We start from the raw sequence: 23,237 nt of genomic DNA, 5'->3' as shown, positions 1-23,237 counted from the left end.
CTCACTCACTCACTCACTGACTCACTCACTCACTCACTCACTCACTCACTCACTCACTCACTCACTCACTCACTCACTCACACACACACACACACACACACACAGCCAGATTATTCAGGCTGCTTTGAGCTCCATCTTCAAAGAGCTCATTTTAATCTAACCTTGTCCTGAGAAGTTAAACCCAAGAGAAAGAGGAGAAATCGTGCAGGAGACGATTATGTGAAGAGCGGTGGTAGTCTGGAGGTTTCAGGGTTGGGGAGCTCAGTGAAGGTTTCAGGGTTGGGGAGCTCAGTGAAGGTTTCAGGGTTTGGGAGCTCAGTGAAGGTTTCAGGGTTGGGGAGCTCAGTGAAGGTTTCAGGGTTGGGGAGCTCAGTGAAGGTTTCAGGGTTTGGGAGCTCAGTGAAGGTTTCAGGGTGGGGGAGCTCAGTGAAGGTTTCAGGGTTGGGGAGCTCAGTGAAGGTTTCAGGGTGGGGGAGCTCAGTGAAGGTTTCAGGGTGGGGGAGCTCAGTGAGGGTTTCAGGGTTGGGGAGCTCAGTGAAGGTTTCAGGGTGGGGGAGCTCAAGTGAAGGTTTCAGGGTGGGGGAGCTCAGTGAAGGTTTCAGGGTTGGGGAGCTCAGTGAAGGTTTCAGGGTGGGGGAGCTCAGTGAGGGTTTCAGGGTGGGGGAGCTCAGTGAAGGTTTCAGGGTTGGGGAGCTCAGTGAAGGTTTCAGGGTTGGGGAGCTCAGTGAAGGCTGCCTCCATTACAGTATGTGACGTCTGAATGTAGATACTGGCCTGGTCATCATCATTTGTTTATGAAGTAACATATGGCTGTGAACATTCAGACTCCCAATTATTTAACATGGATTTAAAGGTTGGAGTCTCTTGTTACTCCTTTCTATGTTTGAGCTTGTGTAATAATGATTTTTTTTCTCTCTTTTTTTCTTTCTCTCTCTCTCTCTCTCTCTCTCTCTCTCTCTCTCTCTCTCTCTCTCTCAGCCACATCCAATGGTTCAGTCGAAGGCCTGGAGAACAGAGAGGGAGGAGTCTGTAAGACCAAGGCCATGAAAGTGGTTATGAAGGTCGGACAAGGTAAACAAACAAACGCCGTCATTGGTTGATTACTCAGACAACAAACAATACACACGTGTTTCTCCACGTGTTGCACTCTAAACTCTCCTACATGTGTTCACTCTAAACCATCCCCTCTCCTTAAGGTTTTATTTGCAGTACTGTAGACACTAACCGAGTTTAGGCCTGGCGCACACAGTTCTTCACGTCTATGTAAAACCCCAGTGCCCTAACAGTGTGTATCCCAGTGCCCTAACAGTGTGTATCAGTGTGTAACCTTGAGGATAACTGTATTGGTGTACATGGTCACAGTGACTTCACTGAATCATTCTGACACAGCACAGGCCTTAGCATCTTAGCATGCAAATACCCTCATACATTATTCATATTGTGTGTGTGCGCGTGTGCGTGTGTCTGTGCATGTGTGCGTGCGTGTTTGTGTGCATGCGTGTGTGCGTGTGTGTGCGTGTGTGTTTGCGTGTGCGTGTGTCTGTGCATGTGTGTGTGCGTGTGCGTGCGTGCGTGCGTGCGTGTGTGTGACCTCTGTGTGAGGCAGAAAGCAGTGCAGTAGAAGTACAGATTCTATCCTCCCTCCTGTTCAGAGCTCTATGACAGGATGTCGCTGTGAATATTTAAAACGGCGCACACACACACACACACACACACACACATACACACACACACCCTCCTGCTGATGGCCTTTCGTATCGTCTGTCTTGCGAAGGAAGGGAAATGTCAGCACATTCAGTGTAGAAGTGGGTCCCAAGATGAGAGAGAACACTCTACTGCACATGCTCAGTCTGCCAAACGCCACTTCAAATGTGATCAGCCATGAGCGAATCAGATTGGCTGTAGCCTCTGTAGACTATAACACACTCTCATGTTCAAACAGTCTATTATGAATCAGCCAAAACATAGCAAGGTAGCGCTCACTACTGCTGCAAAGCATAATTACACTACTGCTATCATTATAAAGAGGATGGAGAAAAGGAAGGGGAGGAGGTGGAGGAGGAGAGAAGGGGAAGAGGTGGAGAAGGGGAGGAGGTGGAGAAGGGGAGGAGGTGGAGGAGGTGGAGAAGGGGAGGAGGTGGAGGAGGAGAGAAGGGGAGGAGGTGGAGGAGGAGAGAAGGGGAGGAGGTGGAGGAGGAGAGAAGGGGAGGAGGTGGAGGAGGAGAGAGAAGGGGAGGAGGTGGAGGAGGAGAGAAGGGGAGGAGGTGGAGGAGGAGAGAAGGGGAGGAGGTGGAGGAGGAGAGAAGGGGAGGAGGTGGAGGAGGACAGAAGGGGAGGAGGTGGAGGAGGAGAGAAGGGGAGGAGGTGGAGAAGGGGAGGAGGTGGAGAAGGGGAGGAGGTGGAGGAGGTGAGAAGGGGAGGAGGTGGAGGAGGAGAGAAGGGGAGGAGGTGGAGGAGGAGAGAAGGGGAGGAGGTGGAGGAGGAGAGAAGGGGAGGAGGTGGAGGAGGAGAGAAGGGGAGGAGGTGGAGGAGGAGAGAAGGGGAGGAGGTGGAGAAGGGGAGGAGGTGGAGAAGGGGAGGAGGTGGAGGAGGTGAGAAGGGGAGGAGGTGGAGGAGGAGAGAAGGGGAGGAGGTGGAGGAGGAGAGAAGGGGAGGAGGTGGAGGAGGAGAGAAGGGGAGGAGGTGGAGAAGGGGAGGAGGTGGAGAAGGGGAGGAAGTGAATAAGAAGAGAAGAGGAGGAGAGAAGGGGAGGAGGGGAGAAGGGGAGGATGTGGAGGAGGAGAGAAGGGGAGGAGGTGGAGGAGGAGAGAAGGGGGAGGAGGTGGAGGAGGAGAGAAGGGGAGGAGGTGGAGGAGGGGAGGAGGTGGAGAAGGGGAGGAAGTGAATAAGAAGAGAAGAGGAGGAGAGAAGGGGAGGAGGGGGAGAAGGGGAGGATGTGGAGGAGGAGGAGGAGAGAAGGGGAGGAGGTGAAGGAGGAGGAGGAAAGGGGAGGAGGATAGAAGGGGAGGTGGAGGAGGGGAGTAGAGAAGGGGAGGAGGAAAGAAGGGGAGGTGGAGATGGTGGAAGAAGGGAGAAGGGGAGGGAAAGGAGGAGGGGAGAAGGGTAGGAGGTGGAGAAAGGGGAGGAGGAGAGAAGTGGAGGGGAGGAGAAGGAGGTGGAGAAGGGGAGGAGATGGGGGATCGGAGAAGGGGAGGGGAAGGAGGAGGGAAAAGAGGAGGGGAAAAGTGGAGGAGGTGGAGTAGGGGGGTGAGGAGGTGGAGGAGGGGAGGAGGTGGAGGAAGGGAGAAAGGGAGGAGGGGAGAAGGGGAGGAGGTGGAGGAGGGGGAGGGGGTGGAGGAAGGGAGGAGGGGAGAAGGGGAGGAGGTGGAGGAGGGGAGGAGGTGGAGGAAGGGAGGAGGGGGAGGGGGTGGGGTGGAGGAAGGGGAGGGAAGGGAGAAGGGAGGAGGAGGGGGAGGAGGTGGAGGAGGGGAGAGGGTGGATGAAGGGAGAAGTGAGGGGATGGAGGATGGGAGAAGGGGAGGAGGTAGAGGAAGGGAGAAGGGGGAGGAGGTGGAGGAAGGGAGGAGGTGGAGGAAGGGAAAAGGGGAGGGGAAGGAGGATGGGAGAAGGGGAGGAGGTGGAGGAAGGGAGGAGGGGAGGAGGTGGAGTAAGGGAGGAGGTGGAGGAAGGGAGGGGAGGGGAAGGAGGACGGGAGGAGGTGGAGGAAGGGAGGAGGTGGAGGAAGGGAGGGGAGGGGAAGGAGGACGGGAGGAGGTGGAGGAAGGGAGGAGGTGGAGGAAGGGAGAAGGGGAGGAGGTGGAGGAAGGGAGAAGGGGAGGAGGTAGAGGAAGGGAGAAGGGGAGGGGAAGGGGAGGAAGGGAGGAGGTGGAGGAGGGGAGGAGGTGGAGGAGAGGAGGGGGTGGAGGAAGTGAGAAGGGGAGGGGATGGAGGATGGGAGATGGGGAGGAGGTGGAGGAAGGGAGAAGGGGAGGAGGTGGAGTAGGAGGTAAAGAATCAGATATAGACTAAGTAGACAACTATGTTGAGTAGTATGAAAGCTCTCCTCTCTTTTCTTTTCCTCCCCCTGTCTCTCGCTTAATTCAATTTCAATTTAAGGGCTTTATTTATCTCACTCTATCTCTCTCTGTCTATTTCTCTCTCTCAGCCAGACTACACACCCCTCTGTCTCTGTCTTTGCCAAACCATAGAGGAAGTCAAGTGATTGGCTGTTAGGTGCCTTCCCTTTAGTCAGCACGCCACACATACACACACGGTCCAGTTCTGCCTTAGGGGGAGATACAGTTAGGCATGATCGTTTAGATTGATCTGATAGTCTCTCTGTCTGCCAACCCTGCCCTCCTAAATCAAATGCATTTATATAGCTCTTCTTACATCAGCTGTTATCTCAAAGTGCTGTACAGAAACCAAGTCCAAAACCCCAAACATCAAGCAATGCAGGTGTAGAAGCACGGTGGCTAGGAAAAACTCCCTAGAAAGGCCAACACCTAGGAAGAAACCTAGAGAGGAACCAGGATATGATGGTTGGCCAGTCCTCTTCTTGCTGTGCCGAGTGGAGATTATAACAGAACATGGCCAAGATGTTCATAGATGACCAGCATGGTCAAATAATAATAATCACAGTAGTTGTCCAGGGTGCAGCAAGTCAGCACCTCAGGAGTAAATGTCAGTTGGCTATTCATAGCCGATCATACCCGTAAACACACACACACACACACACACTGTCTGTCTACATACACGTCCCTCATAAAACCATCAGTGGAAAGACTAATATTTACCTCTGAAAGATTTCTAAGATTCTGGAGCCAAGAGCATGACATGACCACAGTTAGAGAGATAACCAACTGTTCCCTCTACAACAGCTAGAGAGATAACCAACTGTTCCCTCTACAACAGCTAGAGAGATAACCAACTGTTCCTTCTACAACAGTTAGAGAGATAACCAACTGTTCCCTCTACAACAGCTAGAGAGATAACCAACTGTTCCCTCTACAACAGCTAGAGAGATAACCAACTGTTCCTTCTACAACAGTTAGAGAGATAACCAACTGTTCCCTCTACAACAGCTAGAGAGATAACCAACTGTTCCCTCTACAACAGCTAGAGAGATAACCAACTGTTCCTTCTGCAACAGTTAGAGAGATAACCAACTGTTCCCTCTACAACAGCTAGAGAGATAACCAACTGTTCCCTCTACAACAGCTAGAGAGATAACCAACTGTTCCCTCTACAACAGTTAGAGAGATAACCAACTGTTCCTTCTACAACAGTTAGAGAGATAACCAACTGTTCCCTCTACAACAGTTAGAGAGATAACCAACTGTTCCCTCTACAACAGTTAGAGAGATAACCAACTGTTCCCTCTACAACAGCTAGAGAGATAACCAAAGGTTCCCTCTACAACAGTTAGAGAGATAACCAACTGTTCCCTCTACAACAGTTAGAGAGATAACCAACTGTTCCTTCTACAACAGCTAGAGAGATAACCAACTGTTCCCTCTACAACAGCTAGAGAGATAACCAACTGTTCCTTCTACAACAGCTAGAGAGATAACCAACTGTTCCTTCTACAACAGTTAGAGAGATAACCAACTGTTCCCTCTACAACAGCTAGAGAGATAACCAACTGTTCCCTCTACAACAGCTAGAGAGATAACCAACTGTTCCTTCTACAACAGCTAGAGAGATAACCAACTGTTCCTTCTACAACAGCTAGAGAGATAACCAACTGTTCCTTCTGCAACAGTTAGAGAGATAACCAACTGTTCCCTCTACAACAGCTAGAGAGATAACCAACTGTTCCCTCTACAACAGTTAGAGAGATAACCAACTGTTCCCTCTACAACAGTTAGAGAGATAACCAACTGTTCCCTCTACAACAGTTAGAGAGATAACCAACTGTTCCCTCTACAACAGTTAGAGAGATAACCAACTGTCTTTTCTACAAACACAATTTTCTTCAGAGCTGACATAACCTCAAACATCTTCTCTCCCCTCTCCCCCCATCTAATTTTCTCTCCTCTCCTCTCCAATCTTCTCCTCTCTTCTCCTCAGCAGTAACATTAAAGCCATAAGTATAAATAAGACATATTATTGGCTTTTACAGATATGAATAATGAATTACAATAAAAAAGTAATATTTAACTGTCTTAACCTCATTCTGCCAAGTCAGTGTGTTCGGTCCCGTACACTGCTGAGTGGGTGTCTGTGTACTGCTGAGTGGGTGTCTGTGTACTGCTGAGTGGGTGTCTGTGTGTGCTGCTTGTGTGCATGTGTGTCTGTGTCTCACTATCATACAGAGATATTTAACACAGTGTCCTATGTTTCAGACCCCAACACTGTTCTACCAGACCCTGTATTACCAGAGGAACCCGAGAAAGGGAAGGACAACGCTCTGGGAGACTTCAGTCCTAGCCCTGAGGACAACCAGCTGCCTGGAGCAGGAGAGCCAAGCAACACTGGTGAGATAACAACCCTAACCCCTTTAGAACCTGACAGAACCCAACGGAACCTAAAAGAACAAAAATAACCTTAAGAATGTAGAACCCATGGACATGGACAGCGAAAGAGAGAAGAGAGAGAGAGAAGAGAGAAGTGGGGACAGGGAGAGAGAAGAGAGAAGGAGAGAGAAGTCTGGACAGGGAGAGAGAAGAGAGAAGGAGAGAGAAGTCTGGACAGGGAGAGAGAGGAGAGAGAGAGACGTCTGGACAGTTAGAGAGAGAGACGAGAGAGAGAGAGAGAGAGGAGAGAGAAGTGTGGACAGTTAGAGAGAGAGAGAAGGAGAGAGAAGTTTGGACAGTTAGAGAGAGAGAAGGAGAGAGATGTCTGGACAGGGAGAGAGAGACAAGAGAAGGAGAGAGAAGTCTGGACAGGGAGAGAGAGATGAGAGAAGGAGAGAGACGTCTGGACAGGGAGAGAGAAACAAGAGAAGGAGAGAGAAGTCTGGACAGGGAGAGAGATGAGAGAAGGAGAGAGAAGTCTGGACAGGGAGAGAGAGAGAAGTCTGGACAGTTAGAGAGAGAGACGAGAGAAGGAGAGAGAAGTCTGTACCATTAGAGAGAGAGAGAGAGAGAGAGAGAGAGAAGTCTGGACAGTTACAGAGAGAGACGAGAGAAGGAGAGAGAAGTCTGTACCATTAGAGAGAGAGAGAGAGAGAGAGAGAGAGAGAGATAGAGAGAGAAGTCTGGACAGTTAGAGAGAGAGACGAGAGAAGGAGAGAGAAGTCTGTACCATTAGAGAGAGAGAGAGAGAGAGAGAGAGAGAGAGAGAGAGAAGTCTGGACAGTTAGAGAGAGAGACGAGAGAGAGAAGGAGAGAGAAGTTTGGACAGTTAGAGAGAGAGAAGGAGAGAGAAGTCTGGATGGAGAGAGAGACGAGAGAAGGAGAGAGAAGTCTGGACAGTTAGAGAGAGAGATGAGAGAAGGAGAGAGAAGTCTGTACCATTAGAGAGAGAGAGAGAGAGAAATCTGGACAGTTAGAGAGAGAGAGAGAGAGAGAGAGAGAGAGAGAAGACGAGAGAAGGAGAGAGAAGTCTGGACAGGGAGAGAGAGAGAAGTCTGGACAGGGAGAGAGAGAGACGAGAGAAGGAGAGAGAAGTCTGGACAGGGAGAGAGAGAGAGAGAGAGAGAGACGAGAGAAGGAGAGAGAAGTCTGGACAGGGAGAGAGAGATGAGAGAAGGAGAGAGAAGTCTGGACGGAGAGAGAGAGAGACGAGAGAAGGAGAGAGAAGTCTGGACAGTTAGAGAGAGAGAAGTCTGGACAGGGAGAGAGAGAGAGATGTGTGTGTGATGTGTGATGTCTACTGTTAATTTTTATTGTTTATTTCACTTTATATATTATCTACCTTACTTGCTTTGGCAATGTTAACACATGTTACCCATGCCAATAAAGCCCCTTGAATTGAAATTGATTTGAATTGAGAGAAGGAGAGAGAAGTCTGGACAGGGAGAGAGAGAGGGAAGGAGAGAGAAGTCTGGACAGGGAGAGAGAAGTCTGGACCGTTGGAGAGAGAGAGAGAGAAGTCTGGACAGTTAGAGAGAGAGAAGTCTGGACAGGGAGAGAGAGACGAGAGAAGGAGAGAGAAGTCTGGACAGGGAGAGAGAAGTCTGGACCGTTGGAGAGAGAGAGAGAGAAGTCTGGACAGTTAGAGAGAGAGAAGTCTGGACAGGGAGAGAGAGACGAGAGAAGGAGAGAGAAGTTTGGACAGGGAGAGAGAGACGAGAGAAGGAGAGAGAAGTTTGGACAGGGAGAGAGAGAGAGAGAAGTCTGGACAGTTGGAGAGAGGGAGAGAAGTCTGTACAGGGAGAGAGAGACGAGAGAAGGAGAGAGAAGTCTGGACAGGGAGAGAGAGAGAGAGAGAGAGAGAGAGAGAGAGAAGGAGAGAGAAGTCTGGACAGTTGGAGAGAGAGAGAGAAGTCTGGACAGGGAGAGAGAGATGAGAGAAGGAGAGAGATGTCTGGACAGGGAGAGAGAGAGAGAGAGAAGTCTGGACAGGGAGAGAGAGAGAGAGAGAGAGTAAATAAAAATGTAAATATAAATGCAACATGTAAAGTGTTGGTCCCATGTTTCATGAGCTGAAATAGCCTGTAGCGTACCACACTGCATCCCACTGCTGGCTTGCTTCTGAGCAGGGTTGGTCTCTGGATGGGAGACCAGATTATGCTGGAAGTGGTGTCGGAGGTACCCTTTCCTCTGGTGTAAATTAATATCCCAATTCCCCATGGCAATGATTGGGGACATTGCCCTGTGTAGGGTGCCGTCTTTCGGATGGGACGTTAAACGGGTGTCCTGACTCTCTGTGGTCACTAAAGATCCCATGGCACTTATCTTAAGAGTAGTGGTGTTAACCCTGGTGTCCTGGCTAAATTCCCAGTCTGGCCCTCATACCATTAAGGCCACCTAATCATCCCCAGCTTATAATTGGCTCATTCATTTCCCCTCCTCTCCCCTGTAACTATTCCCTAGGTAGTTGCTGTAAATGAGAATGTGTTCTCAGTCAACTTACCTGGTAAAATAAGGTTTTAAAATAGATCCCAGACATTTTCCATGCTTACAAAAAGCTTTTCTTGAGCATTTCTTCTTTGCCAAGAGAATCCAGCCACCTGACGGGTGTAACATAATAAACAGCTGATTAAACAGCATGGTCATTACACAGGTGCACCTTGTGCTGGCGACAATAAGAGGTCACTCTAAAATGTGCAGTTTTGTCACACAACACAATGCCACAGATGCCTCAAGTTGTGAGGGAGCTTGCAATTGACATGCTGACTGCAGGAATGTCCACCAGAGCTGTTGCCAGATAATTTAATGTTAATTCTTCTACCATAAGCCGCCTAAAACTTTTTTAGAAAATTTGGCAGTCGGTCCAACCAGCCTCACAACCACAGACAGTGTGTATGGCGTCGTGTTGGTAAGCGTTTTGCTGTTGTCAACGTTTTGAACAGAGTGCCCCATGGTGGCGGTGGGGTTATGTTATGGGCAGGCATAAGCTACGGACAACAAACACAATTGCCTCTTATCGATTGCAATTTGAGTGCACAGAAATGGCGAGATCCATCGTGAGAACCATTTATTTTCTCCATTACCAACAGATGCATGTACAGTGTATTCAGAAAGTATTCAGACCCCTTCACCTTTTCCACATTTTGTTACGTTACAACCTTATTGTAAAATGTATTAAATTGTTTTGGGTTTTGATGGAGGCCACTGTGTTCTTGCGGATCTTCAATGCTGCAGACATTTTTTGGTACCCTTCCCTAGATCTGTGCCTTGACACAATTCTTTCTCAGAGCGCTACGGACAATTCCTTTGACCTCATGGCTTGGTTTTTGCTCTGACATGCACTGTCAACTGTGGGACCTTATATAGACAGGTGTGTGTCTTTCCAAATCATGTCCAATCAAATTAATTTAAGACAGGTGGCCTCCAATCAAGTTGTAGAAACATCTCAAGAATTATCAATGGAAAAAGGATGCACTTGTGCTCAATTTCAAGTCTCATAGCAAAGGGTCGGAATGCATACAGTGACAATAAACAGTATGTGAACCCTTTGGAATTACCTGGATTTCTGCCTAAATTGGTCATAAAATTTGATCTGATCTTCATCTAAGTCACAACAATAGACAAACACAGTCTGCTTAAACTAATAACACAAACAATTATACATTTTCATGTCTTTATTGAACACACTGTTTAAACATTCATAGTGCTGGGTGGGAATTTTATGTGAACCCTTGGATTTTATAACTGGATGACCCTCCTTTGGCAGCAATAATCTCAAACAAACGTTTTCTATAGTTGCGGAAGAATTGTGGACCATTCCTTGACAATACTGTTTCAGTTCAGCAATATTCTTGGGATGTCTGGTATGAACTGCTCTCCTGAGGTCATGTAACAGCATCTCAATCGGGTTGAGGTCAGGACTCTGACTGGGCTACTCCAGAAGGCGTATTTTCTTCTGTTGAAGCCATTCTGTTGTTGATTTACTTCTGTGTTTTGGGTCGTTGTCCTGTTGCATCATCCAACTCCTGTTGAGCTTCAATTGGCGGACAGATAGCCTTACATTCTCCTGCAATTCATTTTTACTTCTATGATAGCAAGCTGTCCAGGCCCAGGAAGCAGCAAACCCAAACCATGATGCTCCCTCCACCATACTTTACAGTTGGGATGAGGTTTTGATGTTGGTGTGCTGTACCTTTTTTTTCTCCACACATAGTGTTGTTTCCTTCCAAACAACTCAACTTTAGTTTCATCTGTCCACAGAATATTTTGCCAGTAGCGCTGTGGAACATCCAGATGCTCTTTCGCGAACTTCAGACGTTGAACAATGTTTTTATTGGACAGCAGTGGCTTCTTCCATGGTGTCCTCCCATGAACACCATTCTTGTTTAGTGTTTTACGTATCGTAGACTCATCAACAGAGATGTTCCAGAGGTTTCTGTAAGTCTTTAGCTGACACTCTAAGATTCTTCTTAACCACATTGAGCATTCTGCACTGTGCTCTTGCAGTCATCTTTGCAAGACGGCCACTCCAGCAACCGTGCTGAACTTTCTCCATTCATAGACAAAGGCTTTTGGAGATACTTTTGTAACCCTTTCCAGCTTTATGCAAGTCAACAGTCCTTAATCTTGTGTATTCTGAGATCTCTTTTGTTCGAGGCATGGTTCACATCAGGCAATGCTTCTTGTGAATAGCAAACTCAAATTTAGTGAGTGTTTGTTATAGGGCAGGGCAGCTCTAACCAACATCTCCAATCTCGTCTCATTGATTGGACTCCAGGTTAGCTGACTCCTGACTCCAATTAGCTTTTGGAGGAGTCATTAGCCTAGGGATTCACATACTTTTTCCAACCTACACTATGAATATTTAAATTATGTATTCAATATAGACAAGAAAAATACAATCATTTGTGTGTTATTAGTTTAAACAGACTGTGATTGTTGTGACTTAGATGAAGATCAGATCTAATTATATGACCAATTTATGCAGAAATCCAAGTTTTTCCAAAGGGTTCACATACTTTTTCTGTTTAATTTTTAAAATATATTTTATATATAAAAAAATTAAAAAGCTGTTTTACATTGTGAATATGGGGTATTGTCTGTAGATTGATGAGGATAAAATATTTTTTTAATCAATTTGAAAATAAGGCTGTAACGTAACATAACAAAATGTGGAGGGTCTGAATACTTTCCTAATGGTCTTTATTCTCAGTCATGTGAAATCCACAAATTAATGAATTCATTTAAATCGAGTTCCTCATATCAACTGTAACCCAGTCACTCTCTTTTCCATTAACCCTCCCCCTCCTCTAATCCCTCCTCCCCTCCCCCTCCTCTAATCCCTCCTCCCCATCATCATCTCACTCTATTTTCCATTAACCCTCATCCCCTCCTCCTCCTCTAATCCCTCCTCCCCATCATCATCTCCTCCTTTTCCATTAACCCTCCCCTCCTCTAATCCCTCCTTCCCTCCCCTTCCTCTAATCCCTCCTTCCCTCCCCCTCCTCTAATCCCTCCTTCCCTCCCCCTCCTCTAATCCCTCCTTCCCTCCCCCTCCTCTAATCCCTCCTCCCCTCCCCCTCCTCTAATCCCTCCGCCCCATCACCATCTCACTCTCTTTTCCATTAACCCTCCTCCCCTCCCCTCCTCTAATCCCACCTCCCCATCACCTCCTCACCCCCCTCCTTCCCTCCCCCACCTCTAATCCCTCCTTCCCCATCCCCCCTCACCCCATCTCCTCCCCATCCCCATCATCCCCTCCTCCTCCCCATCCCCACCTCCCTTCTCTCCTCCCCATCCCCACCTCATCCCTCCCCATCCCCACCTCACCCCTCCTCCTCCCCATCCCCACCTCACCCTCTCTCCTCCCCATCCCCACCTCATCCCCTCTCTTCCCCATCCCCACCTCACCCCCTCTCCTCCTCATTCCCACCTCATATACCCTCTCCTCCCCATCCCCACCTCACCCTCCTCCTCCCCCATCCCCACCTCACCCCTCTCATCCCCTCCTCCCCATCCCCACCTCATCCCTCTCTTCCCCATCCCCACCTCATCTCTCTCCCCATCCCCATCACCCTCCTTCCCCATCCCCCCTCACCCTCCTCCTCCCCATCCCCACCTCATCCCTCTCCTCCCCATCCCCCTCACCCTCTCTCCTCCCCATCCCCACCTCACCCTCTCCCTCCCCATCCCCTCTCCTCATCCCCCTCCTTCCTCCCCATCCCCACCCATCCCCCCTCCTCTCTCCTCCCCATCCCCACCTCACCCTCTCCTCCCCATCCCCACCTCCCCTCCTCCCCCCATCCCCACCTCATCCCCTCTCTTCCCCATCCCCACCTCATCCCCTCTCTCCTCCCCATCCTCACCTCATATACCCTCTCCTCCCCATCCCCACCTCATCCCCTCTCCTCCCCATCCCCACCTCATCCCCTCTCCCCATCCCCCACCTCCCCCCCTCCCCATCCCACCTCAATCCCTCCTCCCCATCCCCACCTCACCCTCTCTCCTCCCCATCCCCACCTAACCCTCTCTTCCCCATCCCCACCTCCCTCCCCTCATACCCTCTCCTCCCCATCCCCATCATCCCCCTCCCCATCCCCACCCATCCCTCCTCCTCCCCATCCCCACCTCATCCCCTCTCCCTCCCCATCCCCACCCATCCCCTCTCTTCCCCATCCCCACCTCATCCCCTCTCCTCCCCATCCCCACCTCATCCCCTCCTCCCTCCTCCCCATCTCCCCCTCCTCCCCATCCCCACCTCATCCCCTCTCTTCCCCATCCCCACCTCATCCCCTCTCTTCCCCATCCCCACCTCACCCTCTCTCCTCCCCATCCCCACCTCATCCCCTCTCCTCCCCATCCCCACCTCACCCTCTCTCCTCCCCATCCCCACCTCATATACCCCTCCTCCCCATCCCCATCCCCACCTCCCCATCCCCACCTCCTCTCTTCCCCATCCCCACCTCATCCTCCCCATCCTCACCTCCTCCCCATCCCCACCTCATCCCTCTCTCCTCCCCATCCCCACCTCATCCCCTCTCTTCCCCATCCCCACCTCTCTCCTCCTCATTCCCACCCCTCTCCTCCCCATCCCCACCTCATCCCTCTCTCCTCCCCATCCCCACCCTCACCCTCTCTCCTCCCCATCCCCACCTCATCCCTCCCCATCCCCACCTCATCCCCCTCCCATCCCCCCCTCCTCTCCCCATCACCTCCCTCTCCTCCCCATCCCCACCTCATCCCCTCTCTTCCCTCCCCTCCCCTCCCTCTCTCCTCCCCATCCCCCCTCTCCCTCCTTCCCCATCCCCATCCCTCTCTTCCCCATCCCCACTCCCCTCTCTCCCTCCCCTCCTCCCCATCCCCACCTCATACCCCTCCCTCATATCCCCACCCTCTCCTCCCCCCTCATCCCCCTCTTCCCCATCCCCACCTCACCCTCTCTCCTCCCCATCCTCACCTCATATACCCTCTCCTCCCCATCCCCCCTCATCCCCTCCTCCCCATCCCTCTCCTCCCCATCCCCACCTCATCCCCTCTCCCATCTTCCCCATCCCCACCTCATCCCCTCTTTCCATCCCCATCCTACCTCTACCCTCTCCTCCCCATCCCCACCTCATCCCCCTCTAATCCCCACCTCCCCTACCCTCTCCTCCCCATCCCCACCTCATCCCCTCTCTTCCCCATCCCCCCCACCCTCTCTCCTCCCCATCCCCTCTAATCCCTCTCCTCCCCATCCCCACCTCATCCCCTCTCCTCCCCATCCCCACCTCATCCCCTCTCTTCCCCATCCCCACCTCACCCTCTCTCCTCCCCATCCTCACCTCATCCCCTCTCCTCCCCATCCCCACCTCATCCCCTCTCTTCCCCATCCCCACCTCATCCCCTCTCCTCCCCATCCTCACCTCATACCCTCTCCCCTCTCCTCCCCATCCCCACCTCATCCCCCTCTCCTCCCCATCCCCACCTCTTCCCCTCTCCTCCCCATCCCCACCTCACTCCCCTCCCCATCCCCATTCCCACCTCATCTCCTCTCCTCCCCATCCCCACCTCATCCCCTCTCCTCCCCATCCCCACCTCATCCCCCTCTCCTCCTACTATACAAAGGGATGAACTCGCCTCACTTCGTGTTCTTAGGAAACTATGCAGTATTTAGTTTTTTTATGCATTATTTCTTACAAGTCTTATTACATACAGTAGGGAAGAACTATTGGATATAAGAGCAACGTGAATTTACCAACATTGCGACCAGGAATACGACTTTCCCAAAGAGGATCCTTTGTTCGGACCTCCACCCTGGACATTGGATCTAATCCCAGTAGTCGACCCAAAACAACGGTGCCACAGAAGGAGCAGACGAAGCCACCTGGCCAGGCTCCTTAGACGTGCACATTGAGTATAGTACTCGCCAATGTCCAGTCTCTTGACAATTAGGTAGGTGAAATTCAAGCAAGGGTTGCCTTCCAGAGAGACATCAGAGATTGTAACATTCTCTGTTTTACAGAAACGTGGCTCTCTCGGGATATGTTGTCGGAATCGGTTCAGCCACAGGGCTTCTCCATGCATGGCTCCGACAGAGATAAACACCTCACTGGGAAGAGGAAGGGCGGGTGTATACTTCATGATTAATGACTCATTGTGTAATCATAACAGCATACAGGAACTCAAGTCCTTCTGATCACCCTACCTAGAATTCCTTACAATCAAATGCGGGCCATTTTACCTACCAAGAGAATTCTCGTCAGTTATGGTCACTTCTGTGTACATTTACCCTCAAGCGGACACGAAGACGGCCATCAAGGAACTTCGCTGGACTATATGCGAACTGGAAACCATACATCCTGAGGCTGCATTTATTGTACCTGGGGATTTTATAACAAAGCAAATTTGAGAACAAGGCTACCTAAATTCTAACAGCATATTGATTGCGCTACGCGCATGGGAAATACCCTCGTCCACTGCTACTCTAACTTCCCGGATGCATACAAAGCCCTCCCCCGCCCTCCCTTTGGCAAATCCGCCCACGACGCCATCTTGCTCCTCCCTTCTTATCGGAAGAAACTCAAATAGGATGTACTAGTGATGAGAACCATTCAACGCTGGTCTGACCAATCAGAAGCCAGGCTTCAAGATTGTTTTGGTCACGCGGAATGGAATATGTTCCGGTCTGCCTCAGGGAACAACATTTACCTATATGTTGACTCGGTGAGTGCGTTCATAAAGAAGTGCATTGGAGATATTGTACTCACTGTGACTATTAAAACCTAGGCTAACCAGACACCGTGGATGGATGGTGGCATTCGCACATCCACCACATTTAACCATGGAAAGAGGTCTGGGCATATGTCTGAAAATAAACAGTGCAGTTATTCCCTCCACAAGGCAATCAAACAAGCGAAATGCCAGTACAGGGACAAGGTGGAGTCGCAATTCAACGGCTCAGACACAAGACGTATGTGGCAGGGTCTACAGGAAGTCACAGACGGTAGTTACTTCACGGACACCGATGTCACGCTTCCAGACAAACTAAAAACCTTCTTTGCCCGTCTTGAGGATAATACAGTGCCACCTTCGTGGCCCACTAACAAGGACTGCGCCCCCCCCACTCTCCTAATCTGTTGTTTATTTAACCAGGAAAGTCAGTTAAGAACAAATTCTTATTTTCAATGACGGCCTAGGAACAGTAGGTTAACTGCCTGTTCAGGGGCAGAACGACAGCTTTGTACCTTGTCAGCTCGGGGGTTTGAACTTACAACCTTCTGGTTACTAGTCCAACACTCTAACCACTAGGCTACCCTGCCACCCCACGATAACTCAACTAAATGACTACTGTCCTGTAGCACTCACTTCTGTCATCATGAAGTGTTTTGAGAGACTAGTCAAGGATCATATCACCTGCACCTTACCTGACACCCTAGATCCACTTCAGTTTGCATACCGCCCCAATAGATCCACAAACGATGCAATCGCCACCACACTGCACAATGCATTATCCCATGTAGACAAAAGAATACCTATGTAAGAATGCTGTTCATTGACTACAGCTCAGCATTCAACATCATAGTACCCTCCAAGCTCATTATTAAGCTTGAGGCCCTGGGTCTCAACCCCACCCTGTGCAATTGGATCAGGTGGTGAAGGTAGGAAACAACATCTCCACTTCACTGACCCTCAACACTGGGGCCCCACAAGGGTGCATGCTCAGCCCTCTCCTGTACTCCCTGTTCACCCATGACTGCGTGGCCATGCACGCCTCCAACTCAATCATCAAGATTGCAGACAACCCAACAGTAGTGGGCTTGATTACCAACAACAACGAGACTGCCTAGAAGGAAAAAGTGAGGGCTCTGGGAGTGTGGTGTCAGGAAAATAACCCACATTGAGGGGACAGTAGTGGACAGTACTGCGTACACATCACAGACAAACTGAAACGGTCCAGCCATACAGACAGTGTGGTGAAGAAGGCGCAACGGCGCCTCTTCAACCTCAGGAGGCTGAAGAAATTTGGCTTGTCACCTAAAACCCTCACAAACTTTTACAGATGCACATTCGAGAGCATCCTGTCGGGCTGTATCTCAGCCTAGTACGGCAACTGCAACGCCCTCAACTGCAGGGCTCTCCAGGAGGATGGTACGGTCTGCACAACGCATCACCGGGGTCAAACTACCTGACCTCCATGACACCGACAGCTCCCGATGTCACAGGAAGGCCAAAAAGATCATCAAGGACATCAACCACCCGAGCCACTGCGTGTTCACCCCGCTTTATTCCAGAAGGAGAGGTCGGTACAGGTGCATCACAGCTGGTACCGAGAGGCTGACAAACAGCTTCTATCTCAAGGCCATCAGACTGCTATACAGCCATCACTAACACTGCTGCCTACATTGAGACCCAATCTCTAGCCACTTTAATAAATGGATCACTAGTCACTTCATACAATCCCACTCTAAATAATGCCACTTTAATAATGTTTACATATCTTACATTACTCATATCACATTTACAGTTCAACCACTCCACACATTTTTTGTTAACAAACTATAGTTTTGGCAAGTTGGTTAGGACATCTACTTTGTGCATGACACAAGTAATTTTTCCAACAATTGTTTACAGACAGATTATTTAACAGTGGGTCAGAAGTATACATACACTAAGTTGACTGTGCCTTTTAACAGCTTGGAAAATTCCATGGCTTTAGAAGCTTCTGATAGGCTATTTGACGTCATTTGAGTCAATTGGAGGTGTACCTGTGGATATATTTCAAGGCCTACCTTCAAACTCAGTGTCTCTTTGCTTGACATCATGGGAAAATCAAAAGAAATCAGCCAATACCTTTTTTGTAGACCTCCACAAGTCTGGTTCATCCTTGAGAGCAATTTCCAAACACCTGAAGGTAACATGTTCATCTGTACAAACAATAGCACGCAAAACAAACAAAAGTATAAACACCATGGGATCACGCAGCCGTCATACCGCTCAGGAAGGAGACGCGTTCTGTCTCCTAGAGATGAATGTACTTTGGTGCGAAAAGTGCAAATCAATCCCAGAACAACAGCTAAGGACCTTGTGAAGATGCTGGAGGAAACAGGTACACAAGTATCTATATCCACAGTAAAACGACTCCTATATCGACATAACCTGAAAGGCCTCTCAGCAAGGAAGAATCCACTGCTCCAAAACTGCCATACAAAAGCCAGACTACGGTTTGCAACTGCACATGGGGACAATGATTGTACTTTTTGAAGAAATGTCCTCTGGTCTGATAAAGGAGGGACTGGTGCACTTCACAAAATAGATGGCTTTATGAAGAAGGAAAATGATGTGGATATATTGAAGCTACATCTCAAGACATTAGTCAGGAATTAAAAGCTTGGTTGCAAATGGGTATTTTCCAAATGGACAATGACCCCAAGCATACTTTCAAAGATGTGACAAAATGATTTAAGGACAACAAAGTCATGGAATTGGAGTGGCCATTGCAAAGCCCTGACCTCAATCCTATAGAAAATGTGTGGGCAGAACTGAAAAAGCATGTGCGAGCAAGGAGGCCTACAAACCTGACTCAGTTACACCAGCTCTGTCAGGAGGAATGGGCCAAAATTCACCCAGCTTATTGTGGGAAGCTTGTGGAAGGCCACCCGAAATGTTTGACCAAAGTTAAACACATTTTTGACCCATTGAGAATGTGATGCAAGAAATAAAAGCTGAAATAAATAATTCTCTCTACTATTATTCTGACATTTCACATTCTTAAAATAAAGTGGTGATCCTAACTGACCTAAGACAGGGAATTTTTACTTGGATTAAATGTCAGGAATTGTGAAAAACGTAGTTTAAATGTATTTGTATGTAAACTTCCGACGATAAATTGCAAATAAATTCATTAAAAATCCTACAATGTGATTTTCTGGATTTTTTTTTCTCATTTTGTCTGTCATAGTTGAAGTGTACCTATGATGAAAATTACAGGCCTCTCTCATCTTTTTAAGTGGGAGAACTTGCACAATTGGTGGCTAACTAAATACTTTTTTGCCCCACTGTATATGACCAATAACATTTGATTTGATTTTATATCTCCCCTGGCCTCTTCCCAGGCCTCTCACCTGGCCGCTCCCCTTGCCTCTCCCTGGCCTCTCACCTGGCCTCTCCCTGGGCCTCTCCCTGGGCCTCTCACCTGGTCTCTCCCTGGGCCTCTCCCTGGGCCTCTCACCTGGCCTCTCAACTGGCCGCTCCCCTGGCCGCTCCCCTGGTCTCTCCCTGGGTCTCTCCCTGGGCCTCTCACCTGGCCTCTCCCTGGGCCTCTCCCTGGCCTCTCCCTGCCCTCTCCCTGGGCCTCTCCCTGCCCTCTCCCTGGGCCTCTCCCTGGACCTCTCACCTGGCCTCTCCCTGGACCTCTCACCTGGCCTCTCCCTGCCCTCTCCCTGGGCCTCTCCCTGCCCTCTCCCTGGGCCCTCCCTGGGCCCTCCCTGGGCCTCTCCCTGGGCCTCTCCCCTGGGCCTCTCACCTGGCCTCTCCCTGGGCCTCTCCCTGGACCTCTCAACTGGCCTCTCCCTGGGCCTCTCACCTGGCCTCTCCCTGGGTCTCTCCCTGGGCCTCTCCCTGGGTCTCTCCCTGGGCCTCTCCCTGGGCCTCTCCCTGGGCCTCTCCCTGGGCCTCTCCCTGGGCCTCTCACCTGGCCTCTCCCTGGGTCTCTCCCTGGGCCTCTCCCTGGGCCTCTCCCTGGGTCTCTCCCTGGGCCTCTCCCTGGGCCTCTCCCTGGGCCTCTCACCTGGCCTCTCCCTGGGCCTCTCACCTGGCCTCTCCCTGGGTCTCTCCCTGGGCCTCTCCCTGGGTCTCTCCCTGGGCCTCTCACCTGGCCTCTCCCTGGGACTCTCCCTGGGTCTCTCCCTGGGCCTCTCCCTGGGCCTCTCCCCTGGGCCTCTCCCTGGGCCTCTCCCTGGGGGCCTCTCACCTGGCCTCTCCCTGGGTCTCTCCCTGGGCCTCTCCCTGGGTCTCTCCCTGGGCCTCTCACCTGGCCCTACCCTGGGCCTCTCACCTGGCCTCTCCCTGGACCTCTCCCTGGGTCTCTCCCTGGGCCTCTCACCTGGCCTCTCCCTGGGCCTCTCCCTGGGTCTCTCACCTGGCCTCTCCCTGTGCCTCTCACCTGGCCTCCCCCTGGGCCTCTCACCTGGCCTCTCCCTGGGCCTCTCCCTGGGCCTCTCCCTGGGCCTCTCACCTGGCCTCTCCCTGGGCCTCTCCCTGGGCCTCTCCCTGGGTCTCTCCCTGGGCCTCTCACCTGGCCCTACCCTGGGCCTCTCACCTGGCCTCTCCCTGGGCCTCTCCCTGAGCCTCTCCCTGGGCCCTGGGCCTCTCACCTGGCCTCTCCCTGGGCCTCTCCCTGGCCTCTCCCTGGTTCTCTCACCTGGCCTCTCCCTGGCCTCTCAACTGGCCTCTCCCCTGGCCTCTCACCTGGCCTCTCCCTGGGCCTCTCACCTGGCCTCTCCCTGGGCCTCTCTCCTGGCCTCTCCCTGGGTCTCTCCCCTGGCCTCTCCCTGGGCCTCTCCCTGGGCCTCTCCCTGGTCTCTCCCTGGGCCTCTCACCTGGCCTCTCCCTGGGCCTCTCCCTGGGCCTCTCACCTGGCCTCTCCCTGGGTCTCTCCCTGGCCTCTCCCTGGGCCTCTCACCTGGCCTCTCCCTGGGCCTCTCCCTGGGCCTCTCACCTGGCCTCTCCCTGGGACTCTCCCCTGGCCTCTCCCTGGTTCTCTCACCTGGCCTCTCCCCTGGCCTCTCAACTGGCCGCTCCCCTGGCCTCTCACCTGGCCTCTCCCTGGGCCTCTCACCTGGCCTCTCCCTGGGCCTCTCCCCTGGCCTCTCCCTGGTTCTCTCACCTGGCCTCTCCCTGGGCCTCTCACCTGGCCTCTCCCTGGGCCTCTCCCCTGGCCTCTCCCTGGTTCTCTCACCTGGCCTCTCCCCTGGCCTCTCAACTGGCCGCTCCCCTGGCCTCTCACCTGGCCTCTCAACTGGCCGCTCCCCTGGCCTCTCCCCTGGCCTCTCAACTGGCCGCTCCCCTGGCCTGTCACCTGGCCTCTCCCTGGGCCTCTCACCTGGCCTCTCCCTGGGCCTCTCACCTGGCCTCTCCCTGGGCCTCTCCCCTGTACATCTGTGGCCTAGATGTTTGAAACATCTTTCTGTAGTCTAGGCTATTGGCTTGTCTGTGTCAGTCCTATTCATCTGAGTGATGTTGGGTGTTGACCACAGATTACATTTACAGGGTCATCTTGATTTTAAACTAATTCAATTAGATGACATCAATAGCCCTTGTCAATCCCCCTAAACAAACACAAATAATTTGTCGTTGTTCTAGGCATTAATTTCGTTAAGCTTGGGTGGAAGGTAGCCTAGTGGTTAGAGTGTTGGGTCAGTAACCAAAAGGTTGGTGAATCAAATCCCCAAGCTGCCAAGGTCAAAATCTGTTGTTCTGCCCCTGAACAAGGCAGTTAACTCACTGTTCCGAGGCCATCATTGTAAATTAGAATGAGTTCTTAACTGACTTGCCTAGTTAAATAAAGGTTAAATAAAGGTTAGATAAAGGTTAAATAAACATACATTCCTGTAACTGAATGCACAATTGGTTACATTCTACAAACTCACCTTTTTCTTTCTCATTCTCTCTCTCCCCCTCTCTCTCATTCTCCCTCCCCCTTTCTCATTCTCTCTCTCCCCCTCTCTCTCATTCTCCCTCCACCCTTTCTTATTCTCTCTCTCCCCCTCTCTCTCATTCTCTCTCTCCCCCTCTCTCTCATTCTCTCTCTCCCCCTCTCTCTCATTCTCTCTCTCCCCCTCTCTCTCATTCTCTCTCTCCCCCTCTCGCTCATTCTCTCTCTCCCCCTCTCTCTCATTCTCTCTCTCCCTCTCTCTCTCTCTCATTCTCTCTCTCCCCCTCTCTCTCTCATTCTCTCTCTCCCCCTCTCTCTCATTCTCTCTCTCCCCCTCTCTCTCATTCTCTCTCTCCCCCTCTCTCTCATTCTCTCTCTCCCCCTCTCTCTCATTCTCTCTCTTCCCCTCTCTCTCATTCTCTCCCCTTCTCTCTTCCCCTCCCTCCTCCAGACTCTATAAACCAGGACAACAGGTCAGGAGGTTCCAGCAGCAGTGACAGCATCCTGGGGTCAAAGGTTGCTGTGTTTTCAGCCATTGGAGCTGGCTGCATCATCTTCCTCCTCCTCATCCTCTTTCTCGTCATCCTGCTCATCAAGATGAGGAAGAGAGTCCAGAAGCACTCTCACGCCCAGCCACACCCCTCCACCATGGCACTCAGCACGCTGTCCAATCAGAGCAAGCTGCCTGGCAGCGGGGGCACAGCCGGGACGGAACCCAGTGACATCATCATCCCGCTGCGGACGGAGAATAACTACTGCCCTCACTACGAGAAGGTGAGCGGTGACTACGGACATCCTGTTTATATCGTACAGGAGATGCCTCCGCAGAGCCCAGCAAACATCTACTACAAAGTCTGAGAGAGGAGGAGAGGAGAGAGCATCTACTACAAAGTCTGAGAGAGGAGGAGAGGAGAGAGCATCTACTACAAAGTCTGAGAGAGGAGGAGCACATTAATATCCTCTAAATGAGAAAAGCAAATGAACATCTACAATATCCTAGAGGAGAGGAGAGATTGAACATCCACTACAGTGTGAGTTGAAGAGAGAAGGACAGGAGAGATTGATTACTCTGCTACTGGACTGTTTTCTTTTAATTTGGGGACTTGGCTTTTAACAAGCCCTTGTTTTTCTACCACCTACTGACCTAAGGAAAGGACACCTGACAGTGGACCATGGACTGATCCAGAAAAACTGAACTGACAGAAACTGTCCAGTACACCTCGTCCTGTTGATGTGATGTTTTACCATCTATCCTCCTGTCCTCTATCTCCCTGTCCTCTATCTCCCTGTCCTCTATCTCCCTGTCCTCTATCCTCCTGTCCTCTATCCTCCCGTCATGACCTCCTGTCCTCTATCTCCCTGTCCTCTATCTCCCTGTCCTCTATCTCCCTGTCCTCTATCTCCCTGTCCTCTATCCTCCTGTCCTCTATCTCCCTGTCCTCTATCTCCCTGTCCTCTCCTCCTGTCCTCTATCTCCCTGTCCTCTCCTCCTGTCCTCTATCTCCCTGTCCTCTATCCTCCTGTCCTCTATCCTCCTGTCCTCTATGCTCCCGTCATGACCTCCTGTCCTCTATCCTCCTGTCCTCTATCCTCCCGTCATGACCTCCTGT

At 51.1% G+C, this 23,237-nt stretch overlaps 1 protein-coding gene across 1 annotated transcript in view; it reads left to right on the top strand.

Moving 5' to 3' along the window:
• LOC135545531 (ephrin-B1-like) overlaps positions 1-22,989 on the top strand; it is a 146,727-nt gene extending 123,738 nt beyond the window's left edge. The window contains exons 3-5 of the mRNA XM_064973190.1: positions 979-1,071; positions 6,327-6,458; positions 22,079-22,989. Coding sequence (XP_064829262.1) covers positions 979-1,071; positions 6,327-6,458; positions 22,079-22,485 — 632 coding nt within the window. The 3' untranslated portion in view covers positions 22,486-22,989. The remainder of the gene's footprint in view (positions 1-978; positions 1,072-6,326; positions 6,459-22,078) is intronic.
• The last annotated feature ends 248 nt before the right edge of the window (positions 22,990-23,237 follow it).

Source organism: Oncorhynchus masou, chromosome 9, assembly GCF_036934945.1.
Source record: "Oncorhynchus masou masou isolate Uvic2021 chromosome 9, UVic_Omas_1.1, whole genome shotgun sequence".
Lineage (NCBI taxonomy): Eukaryota > Metazoa > Chordata > Actinopteri > Salmoniformes > Salmonidae > Oncorhynchus > Oncorhynchus masou.
This window is presented reverse-complemented; position numbering and strand designations above follow the sequence as displayed.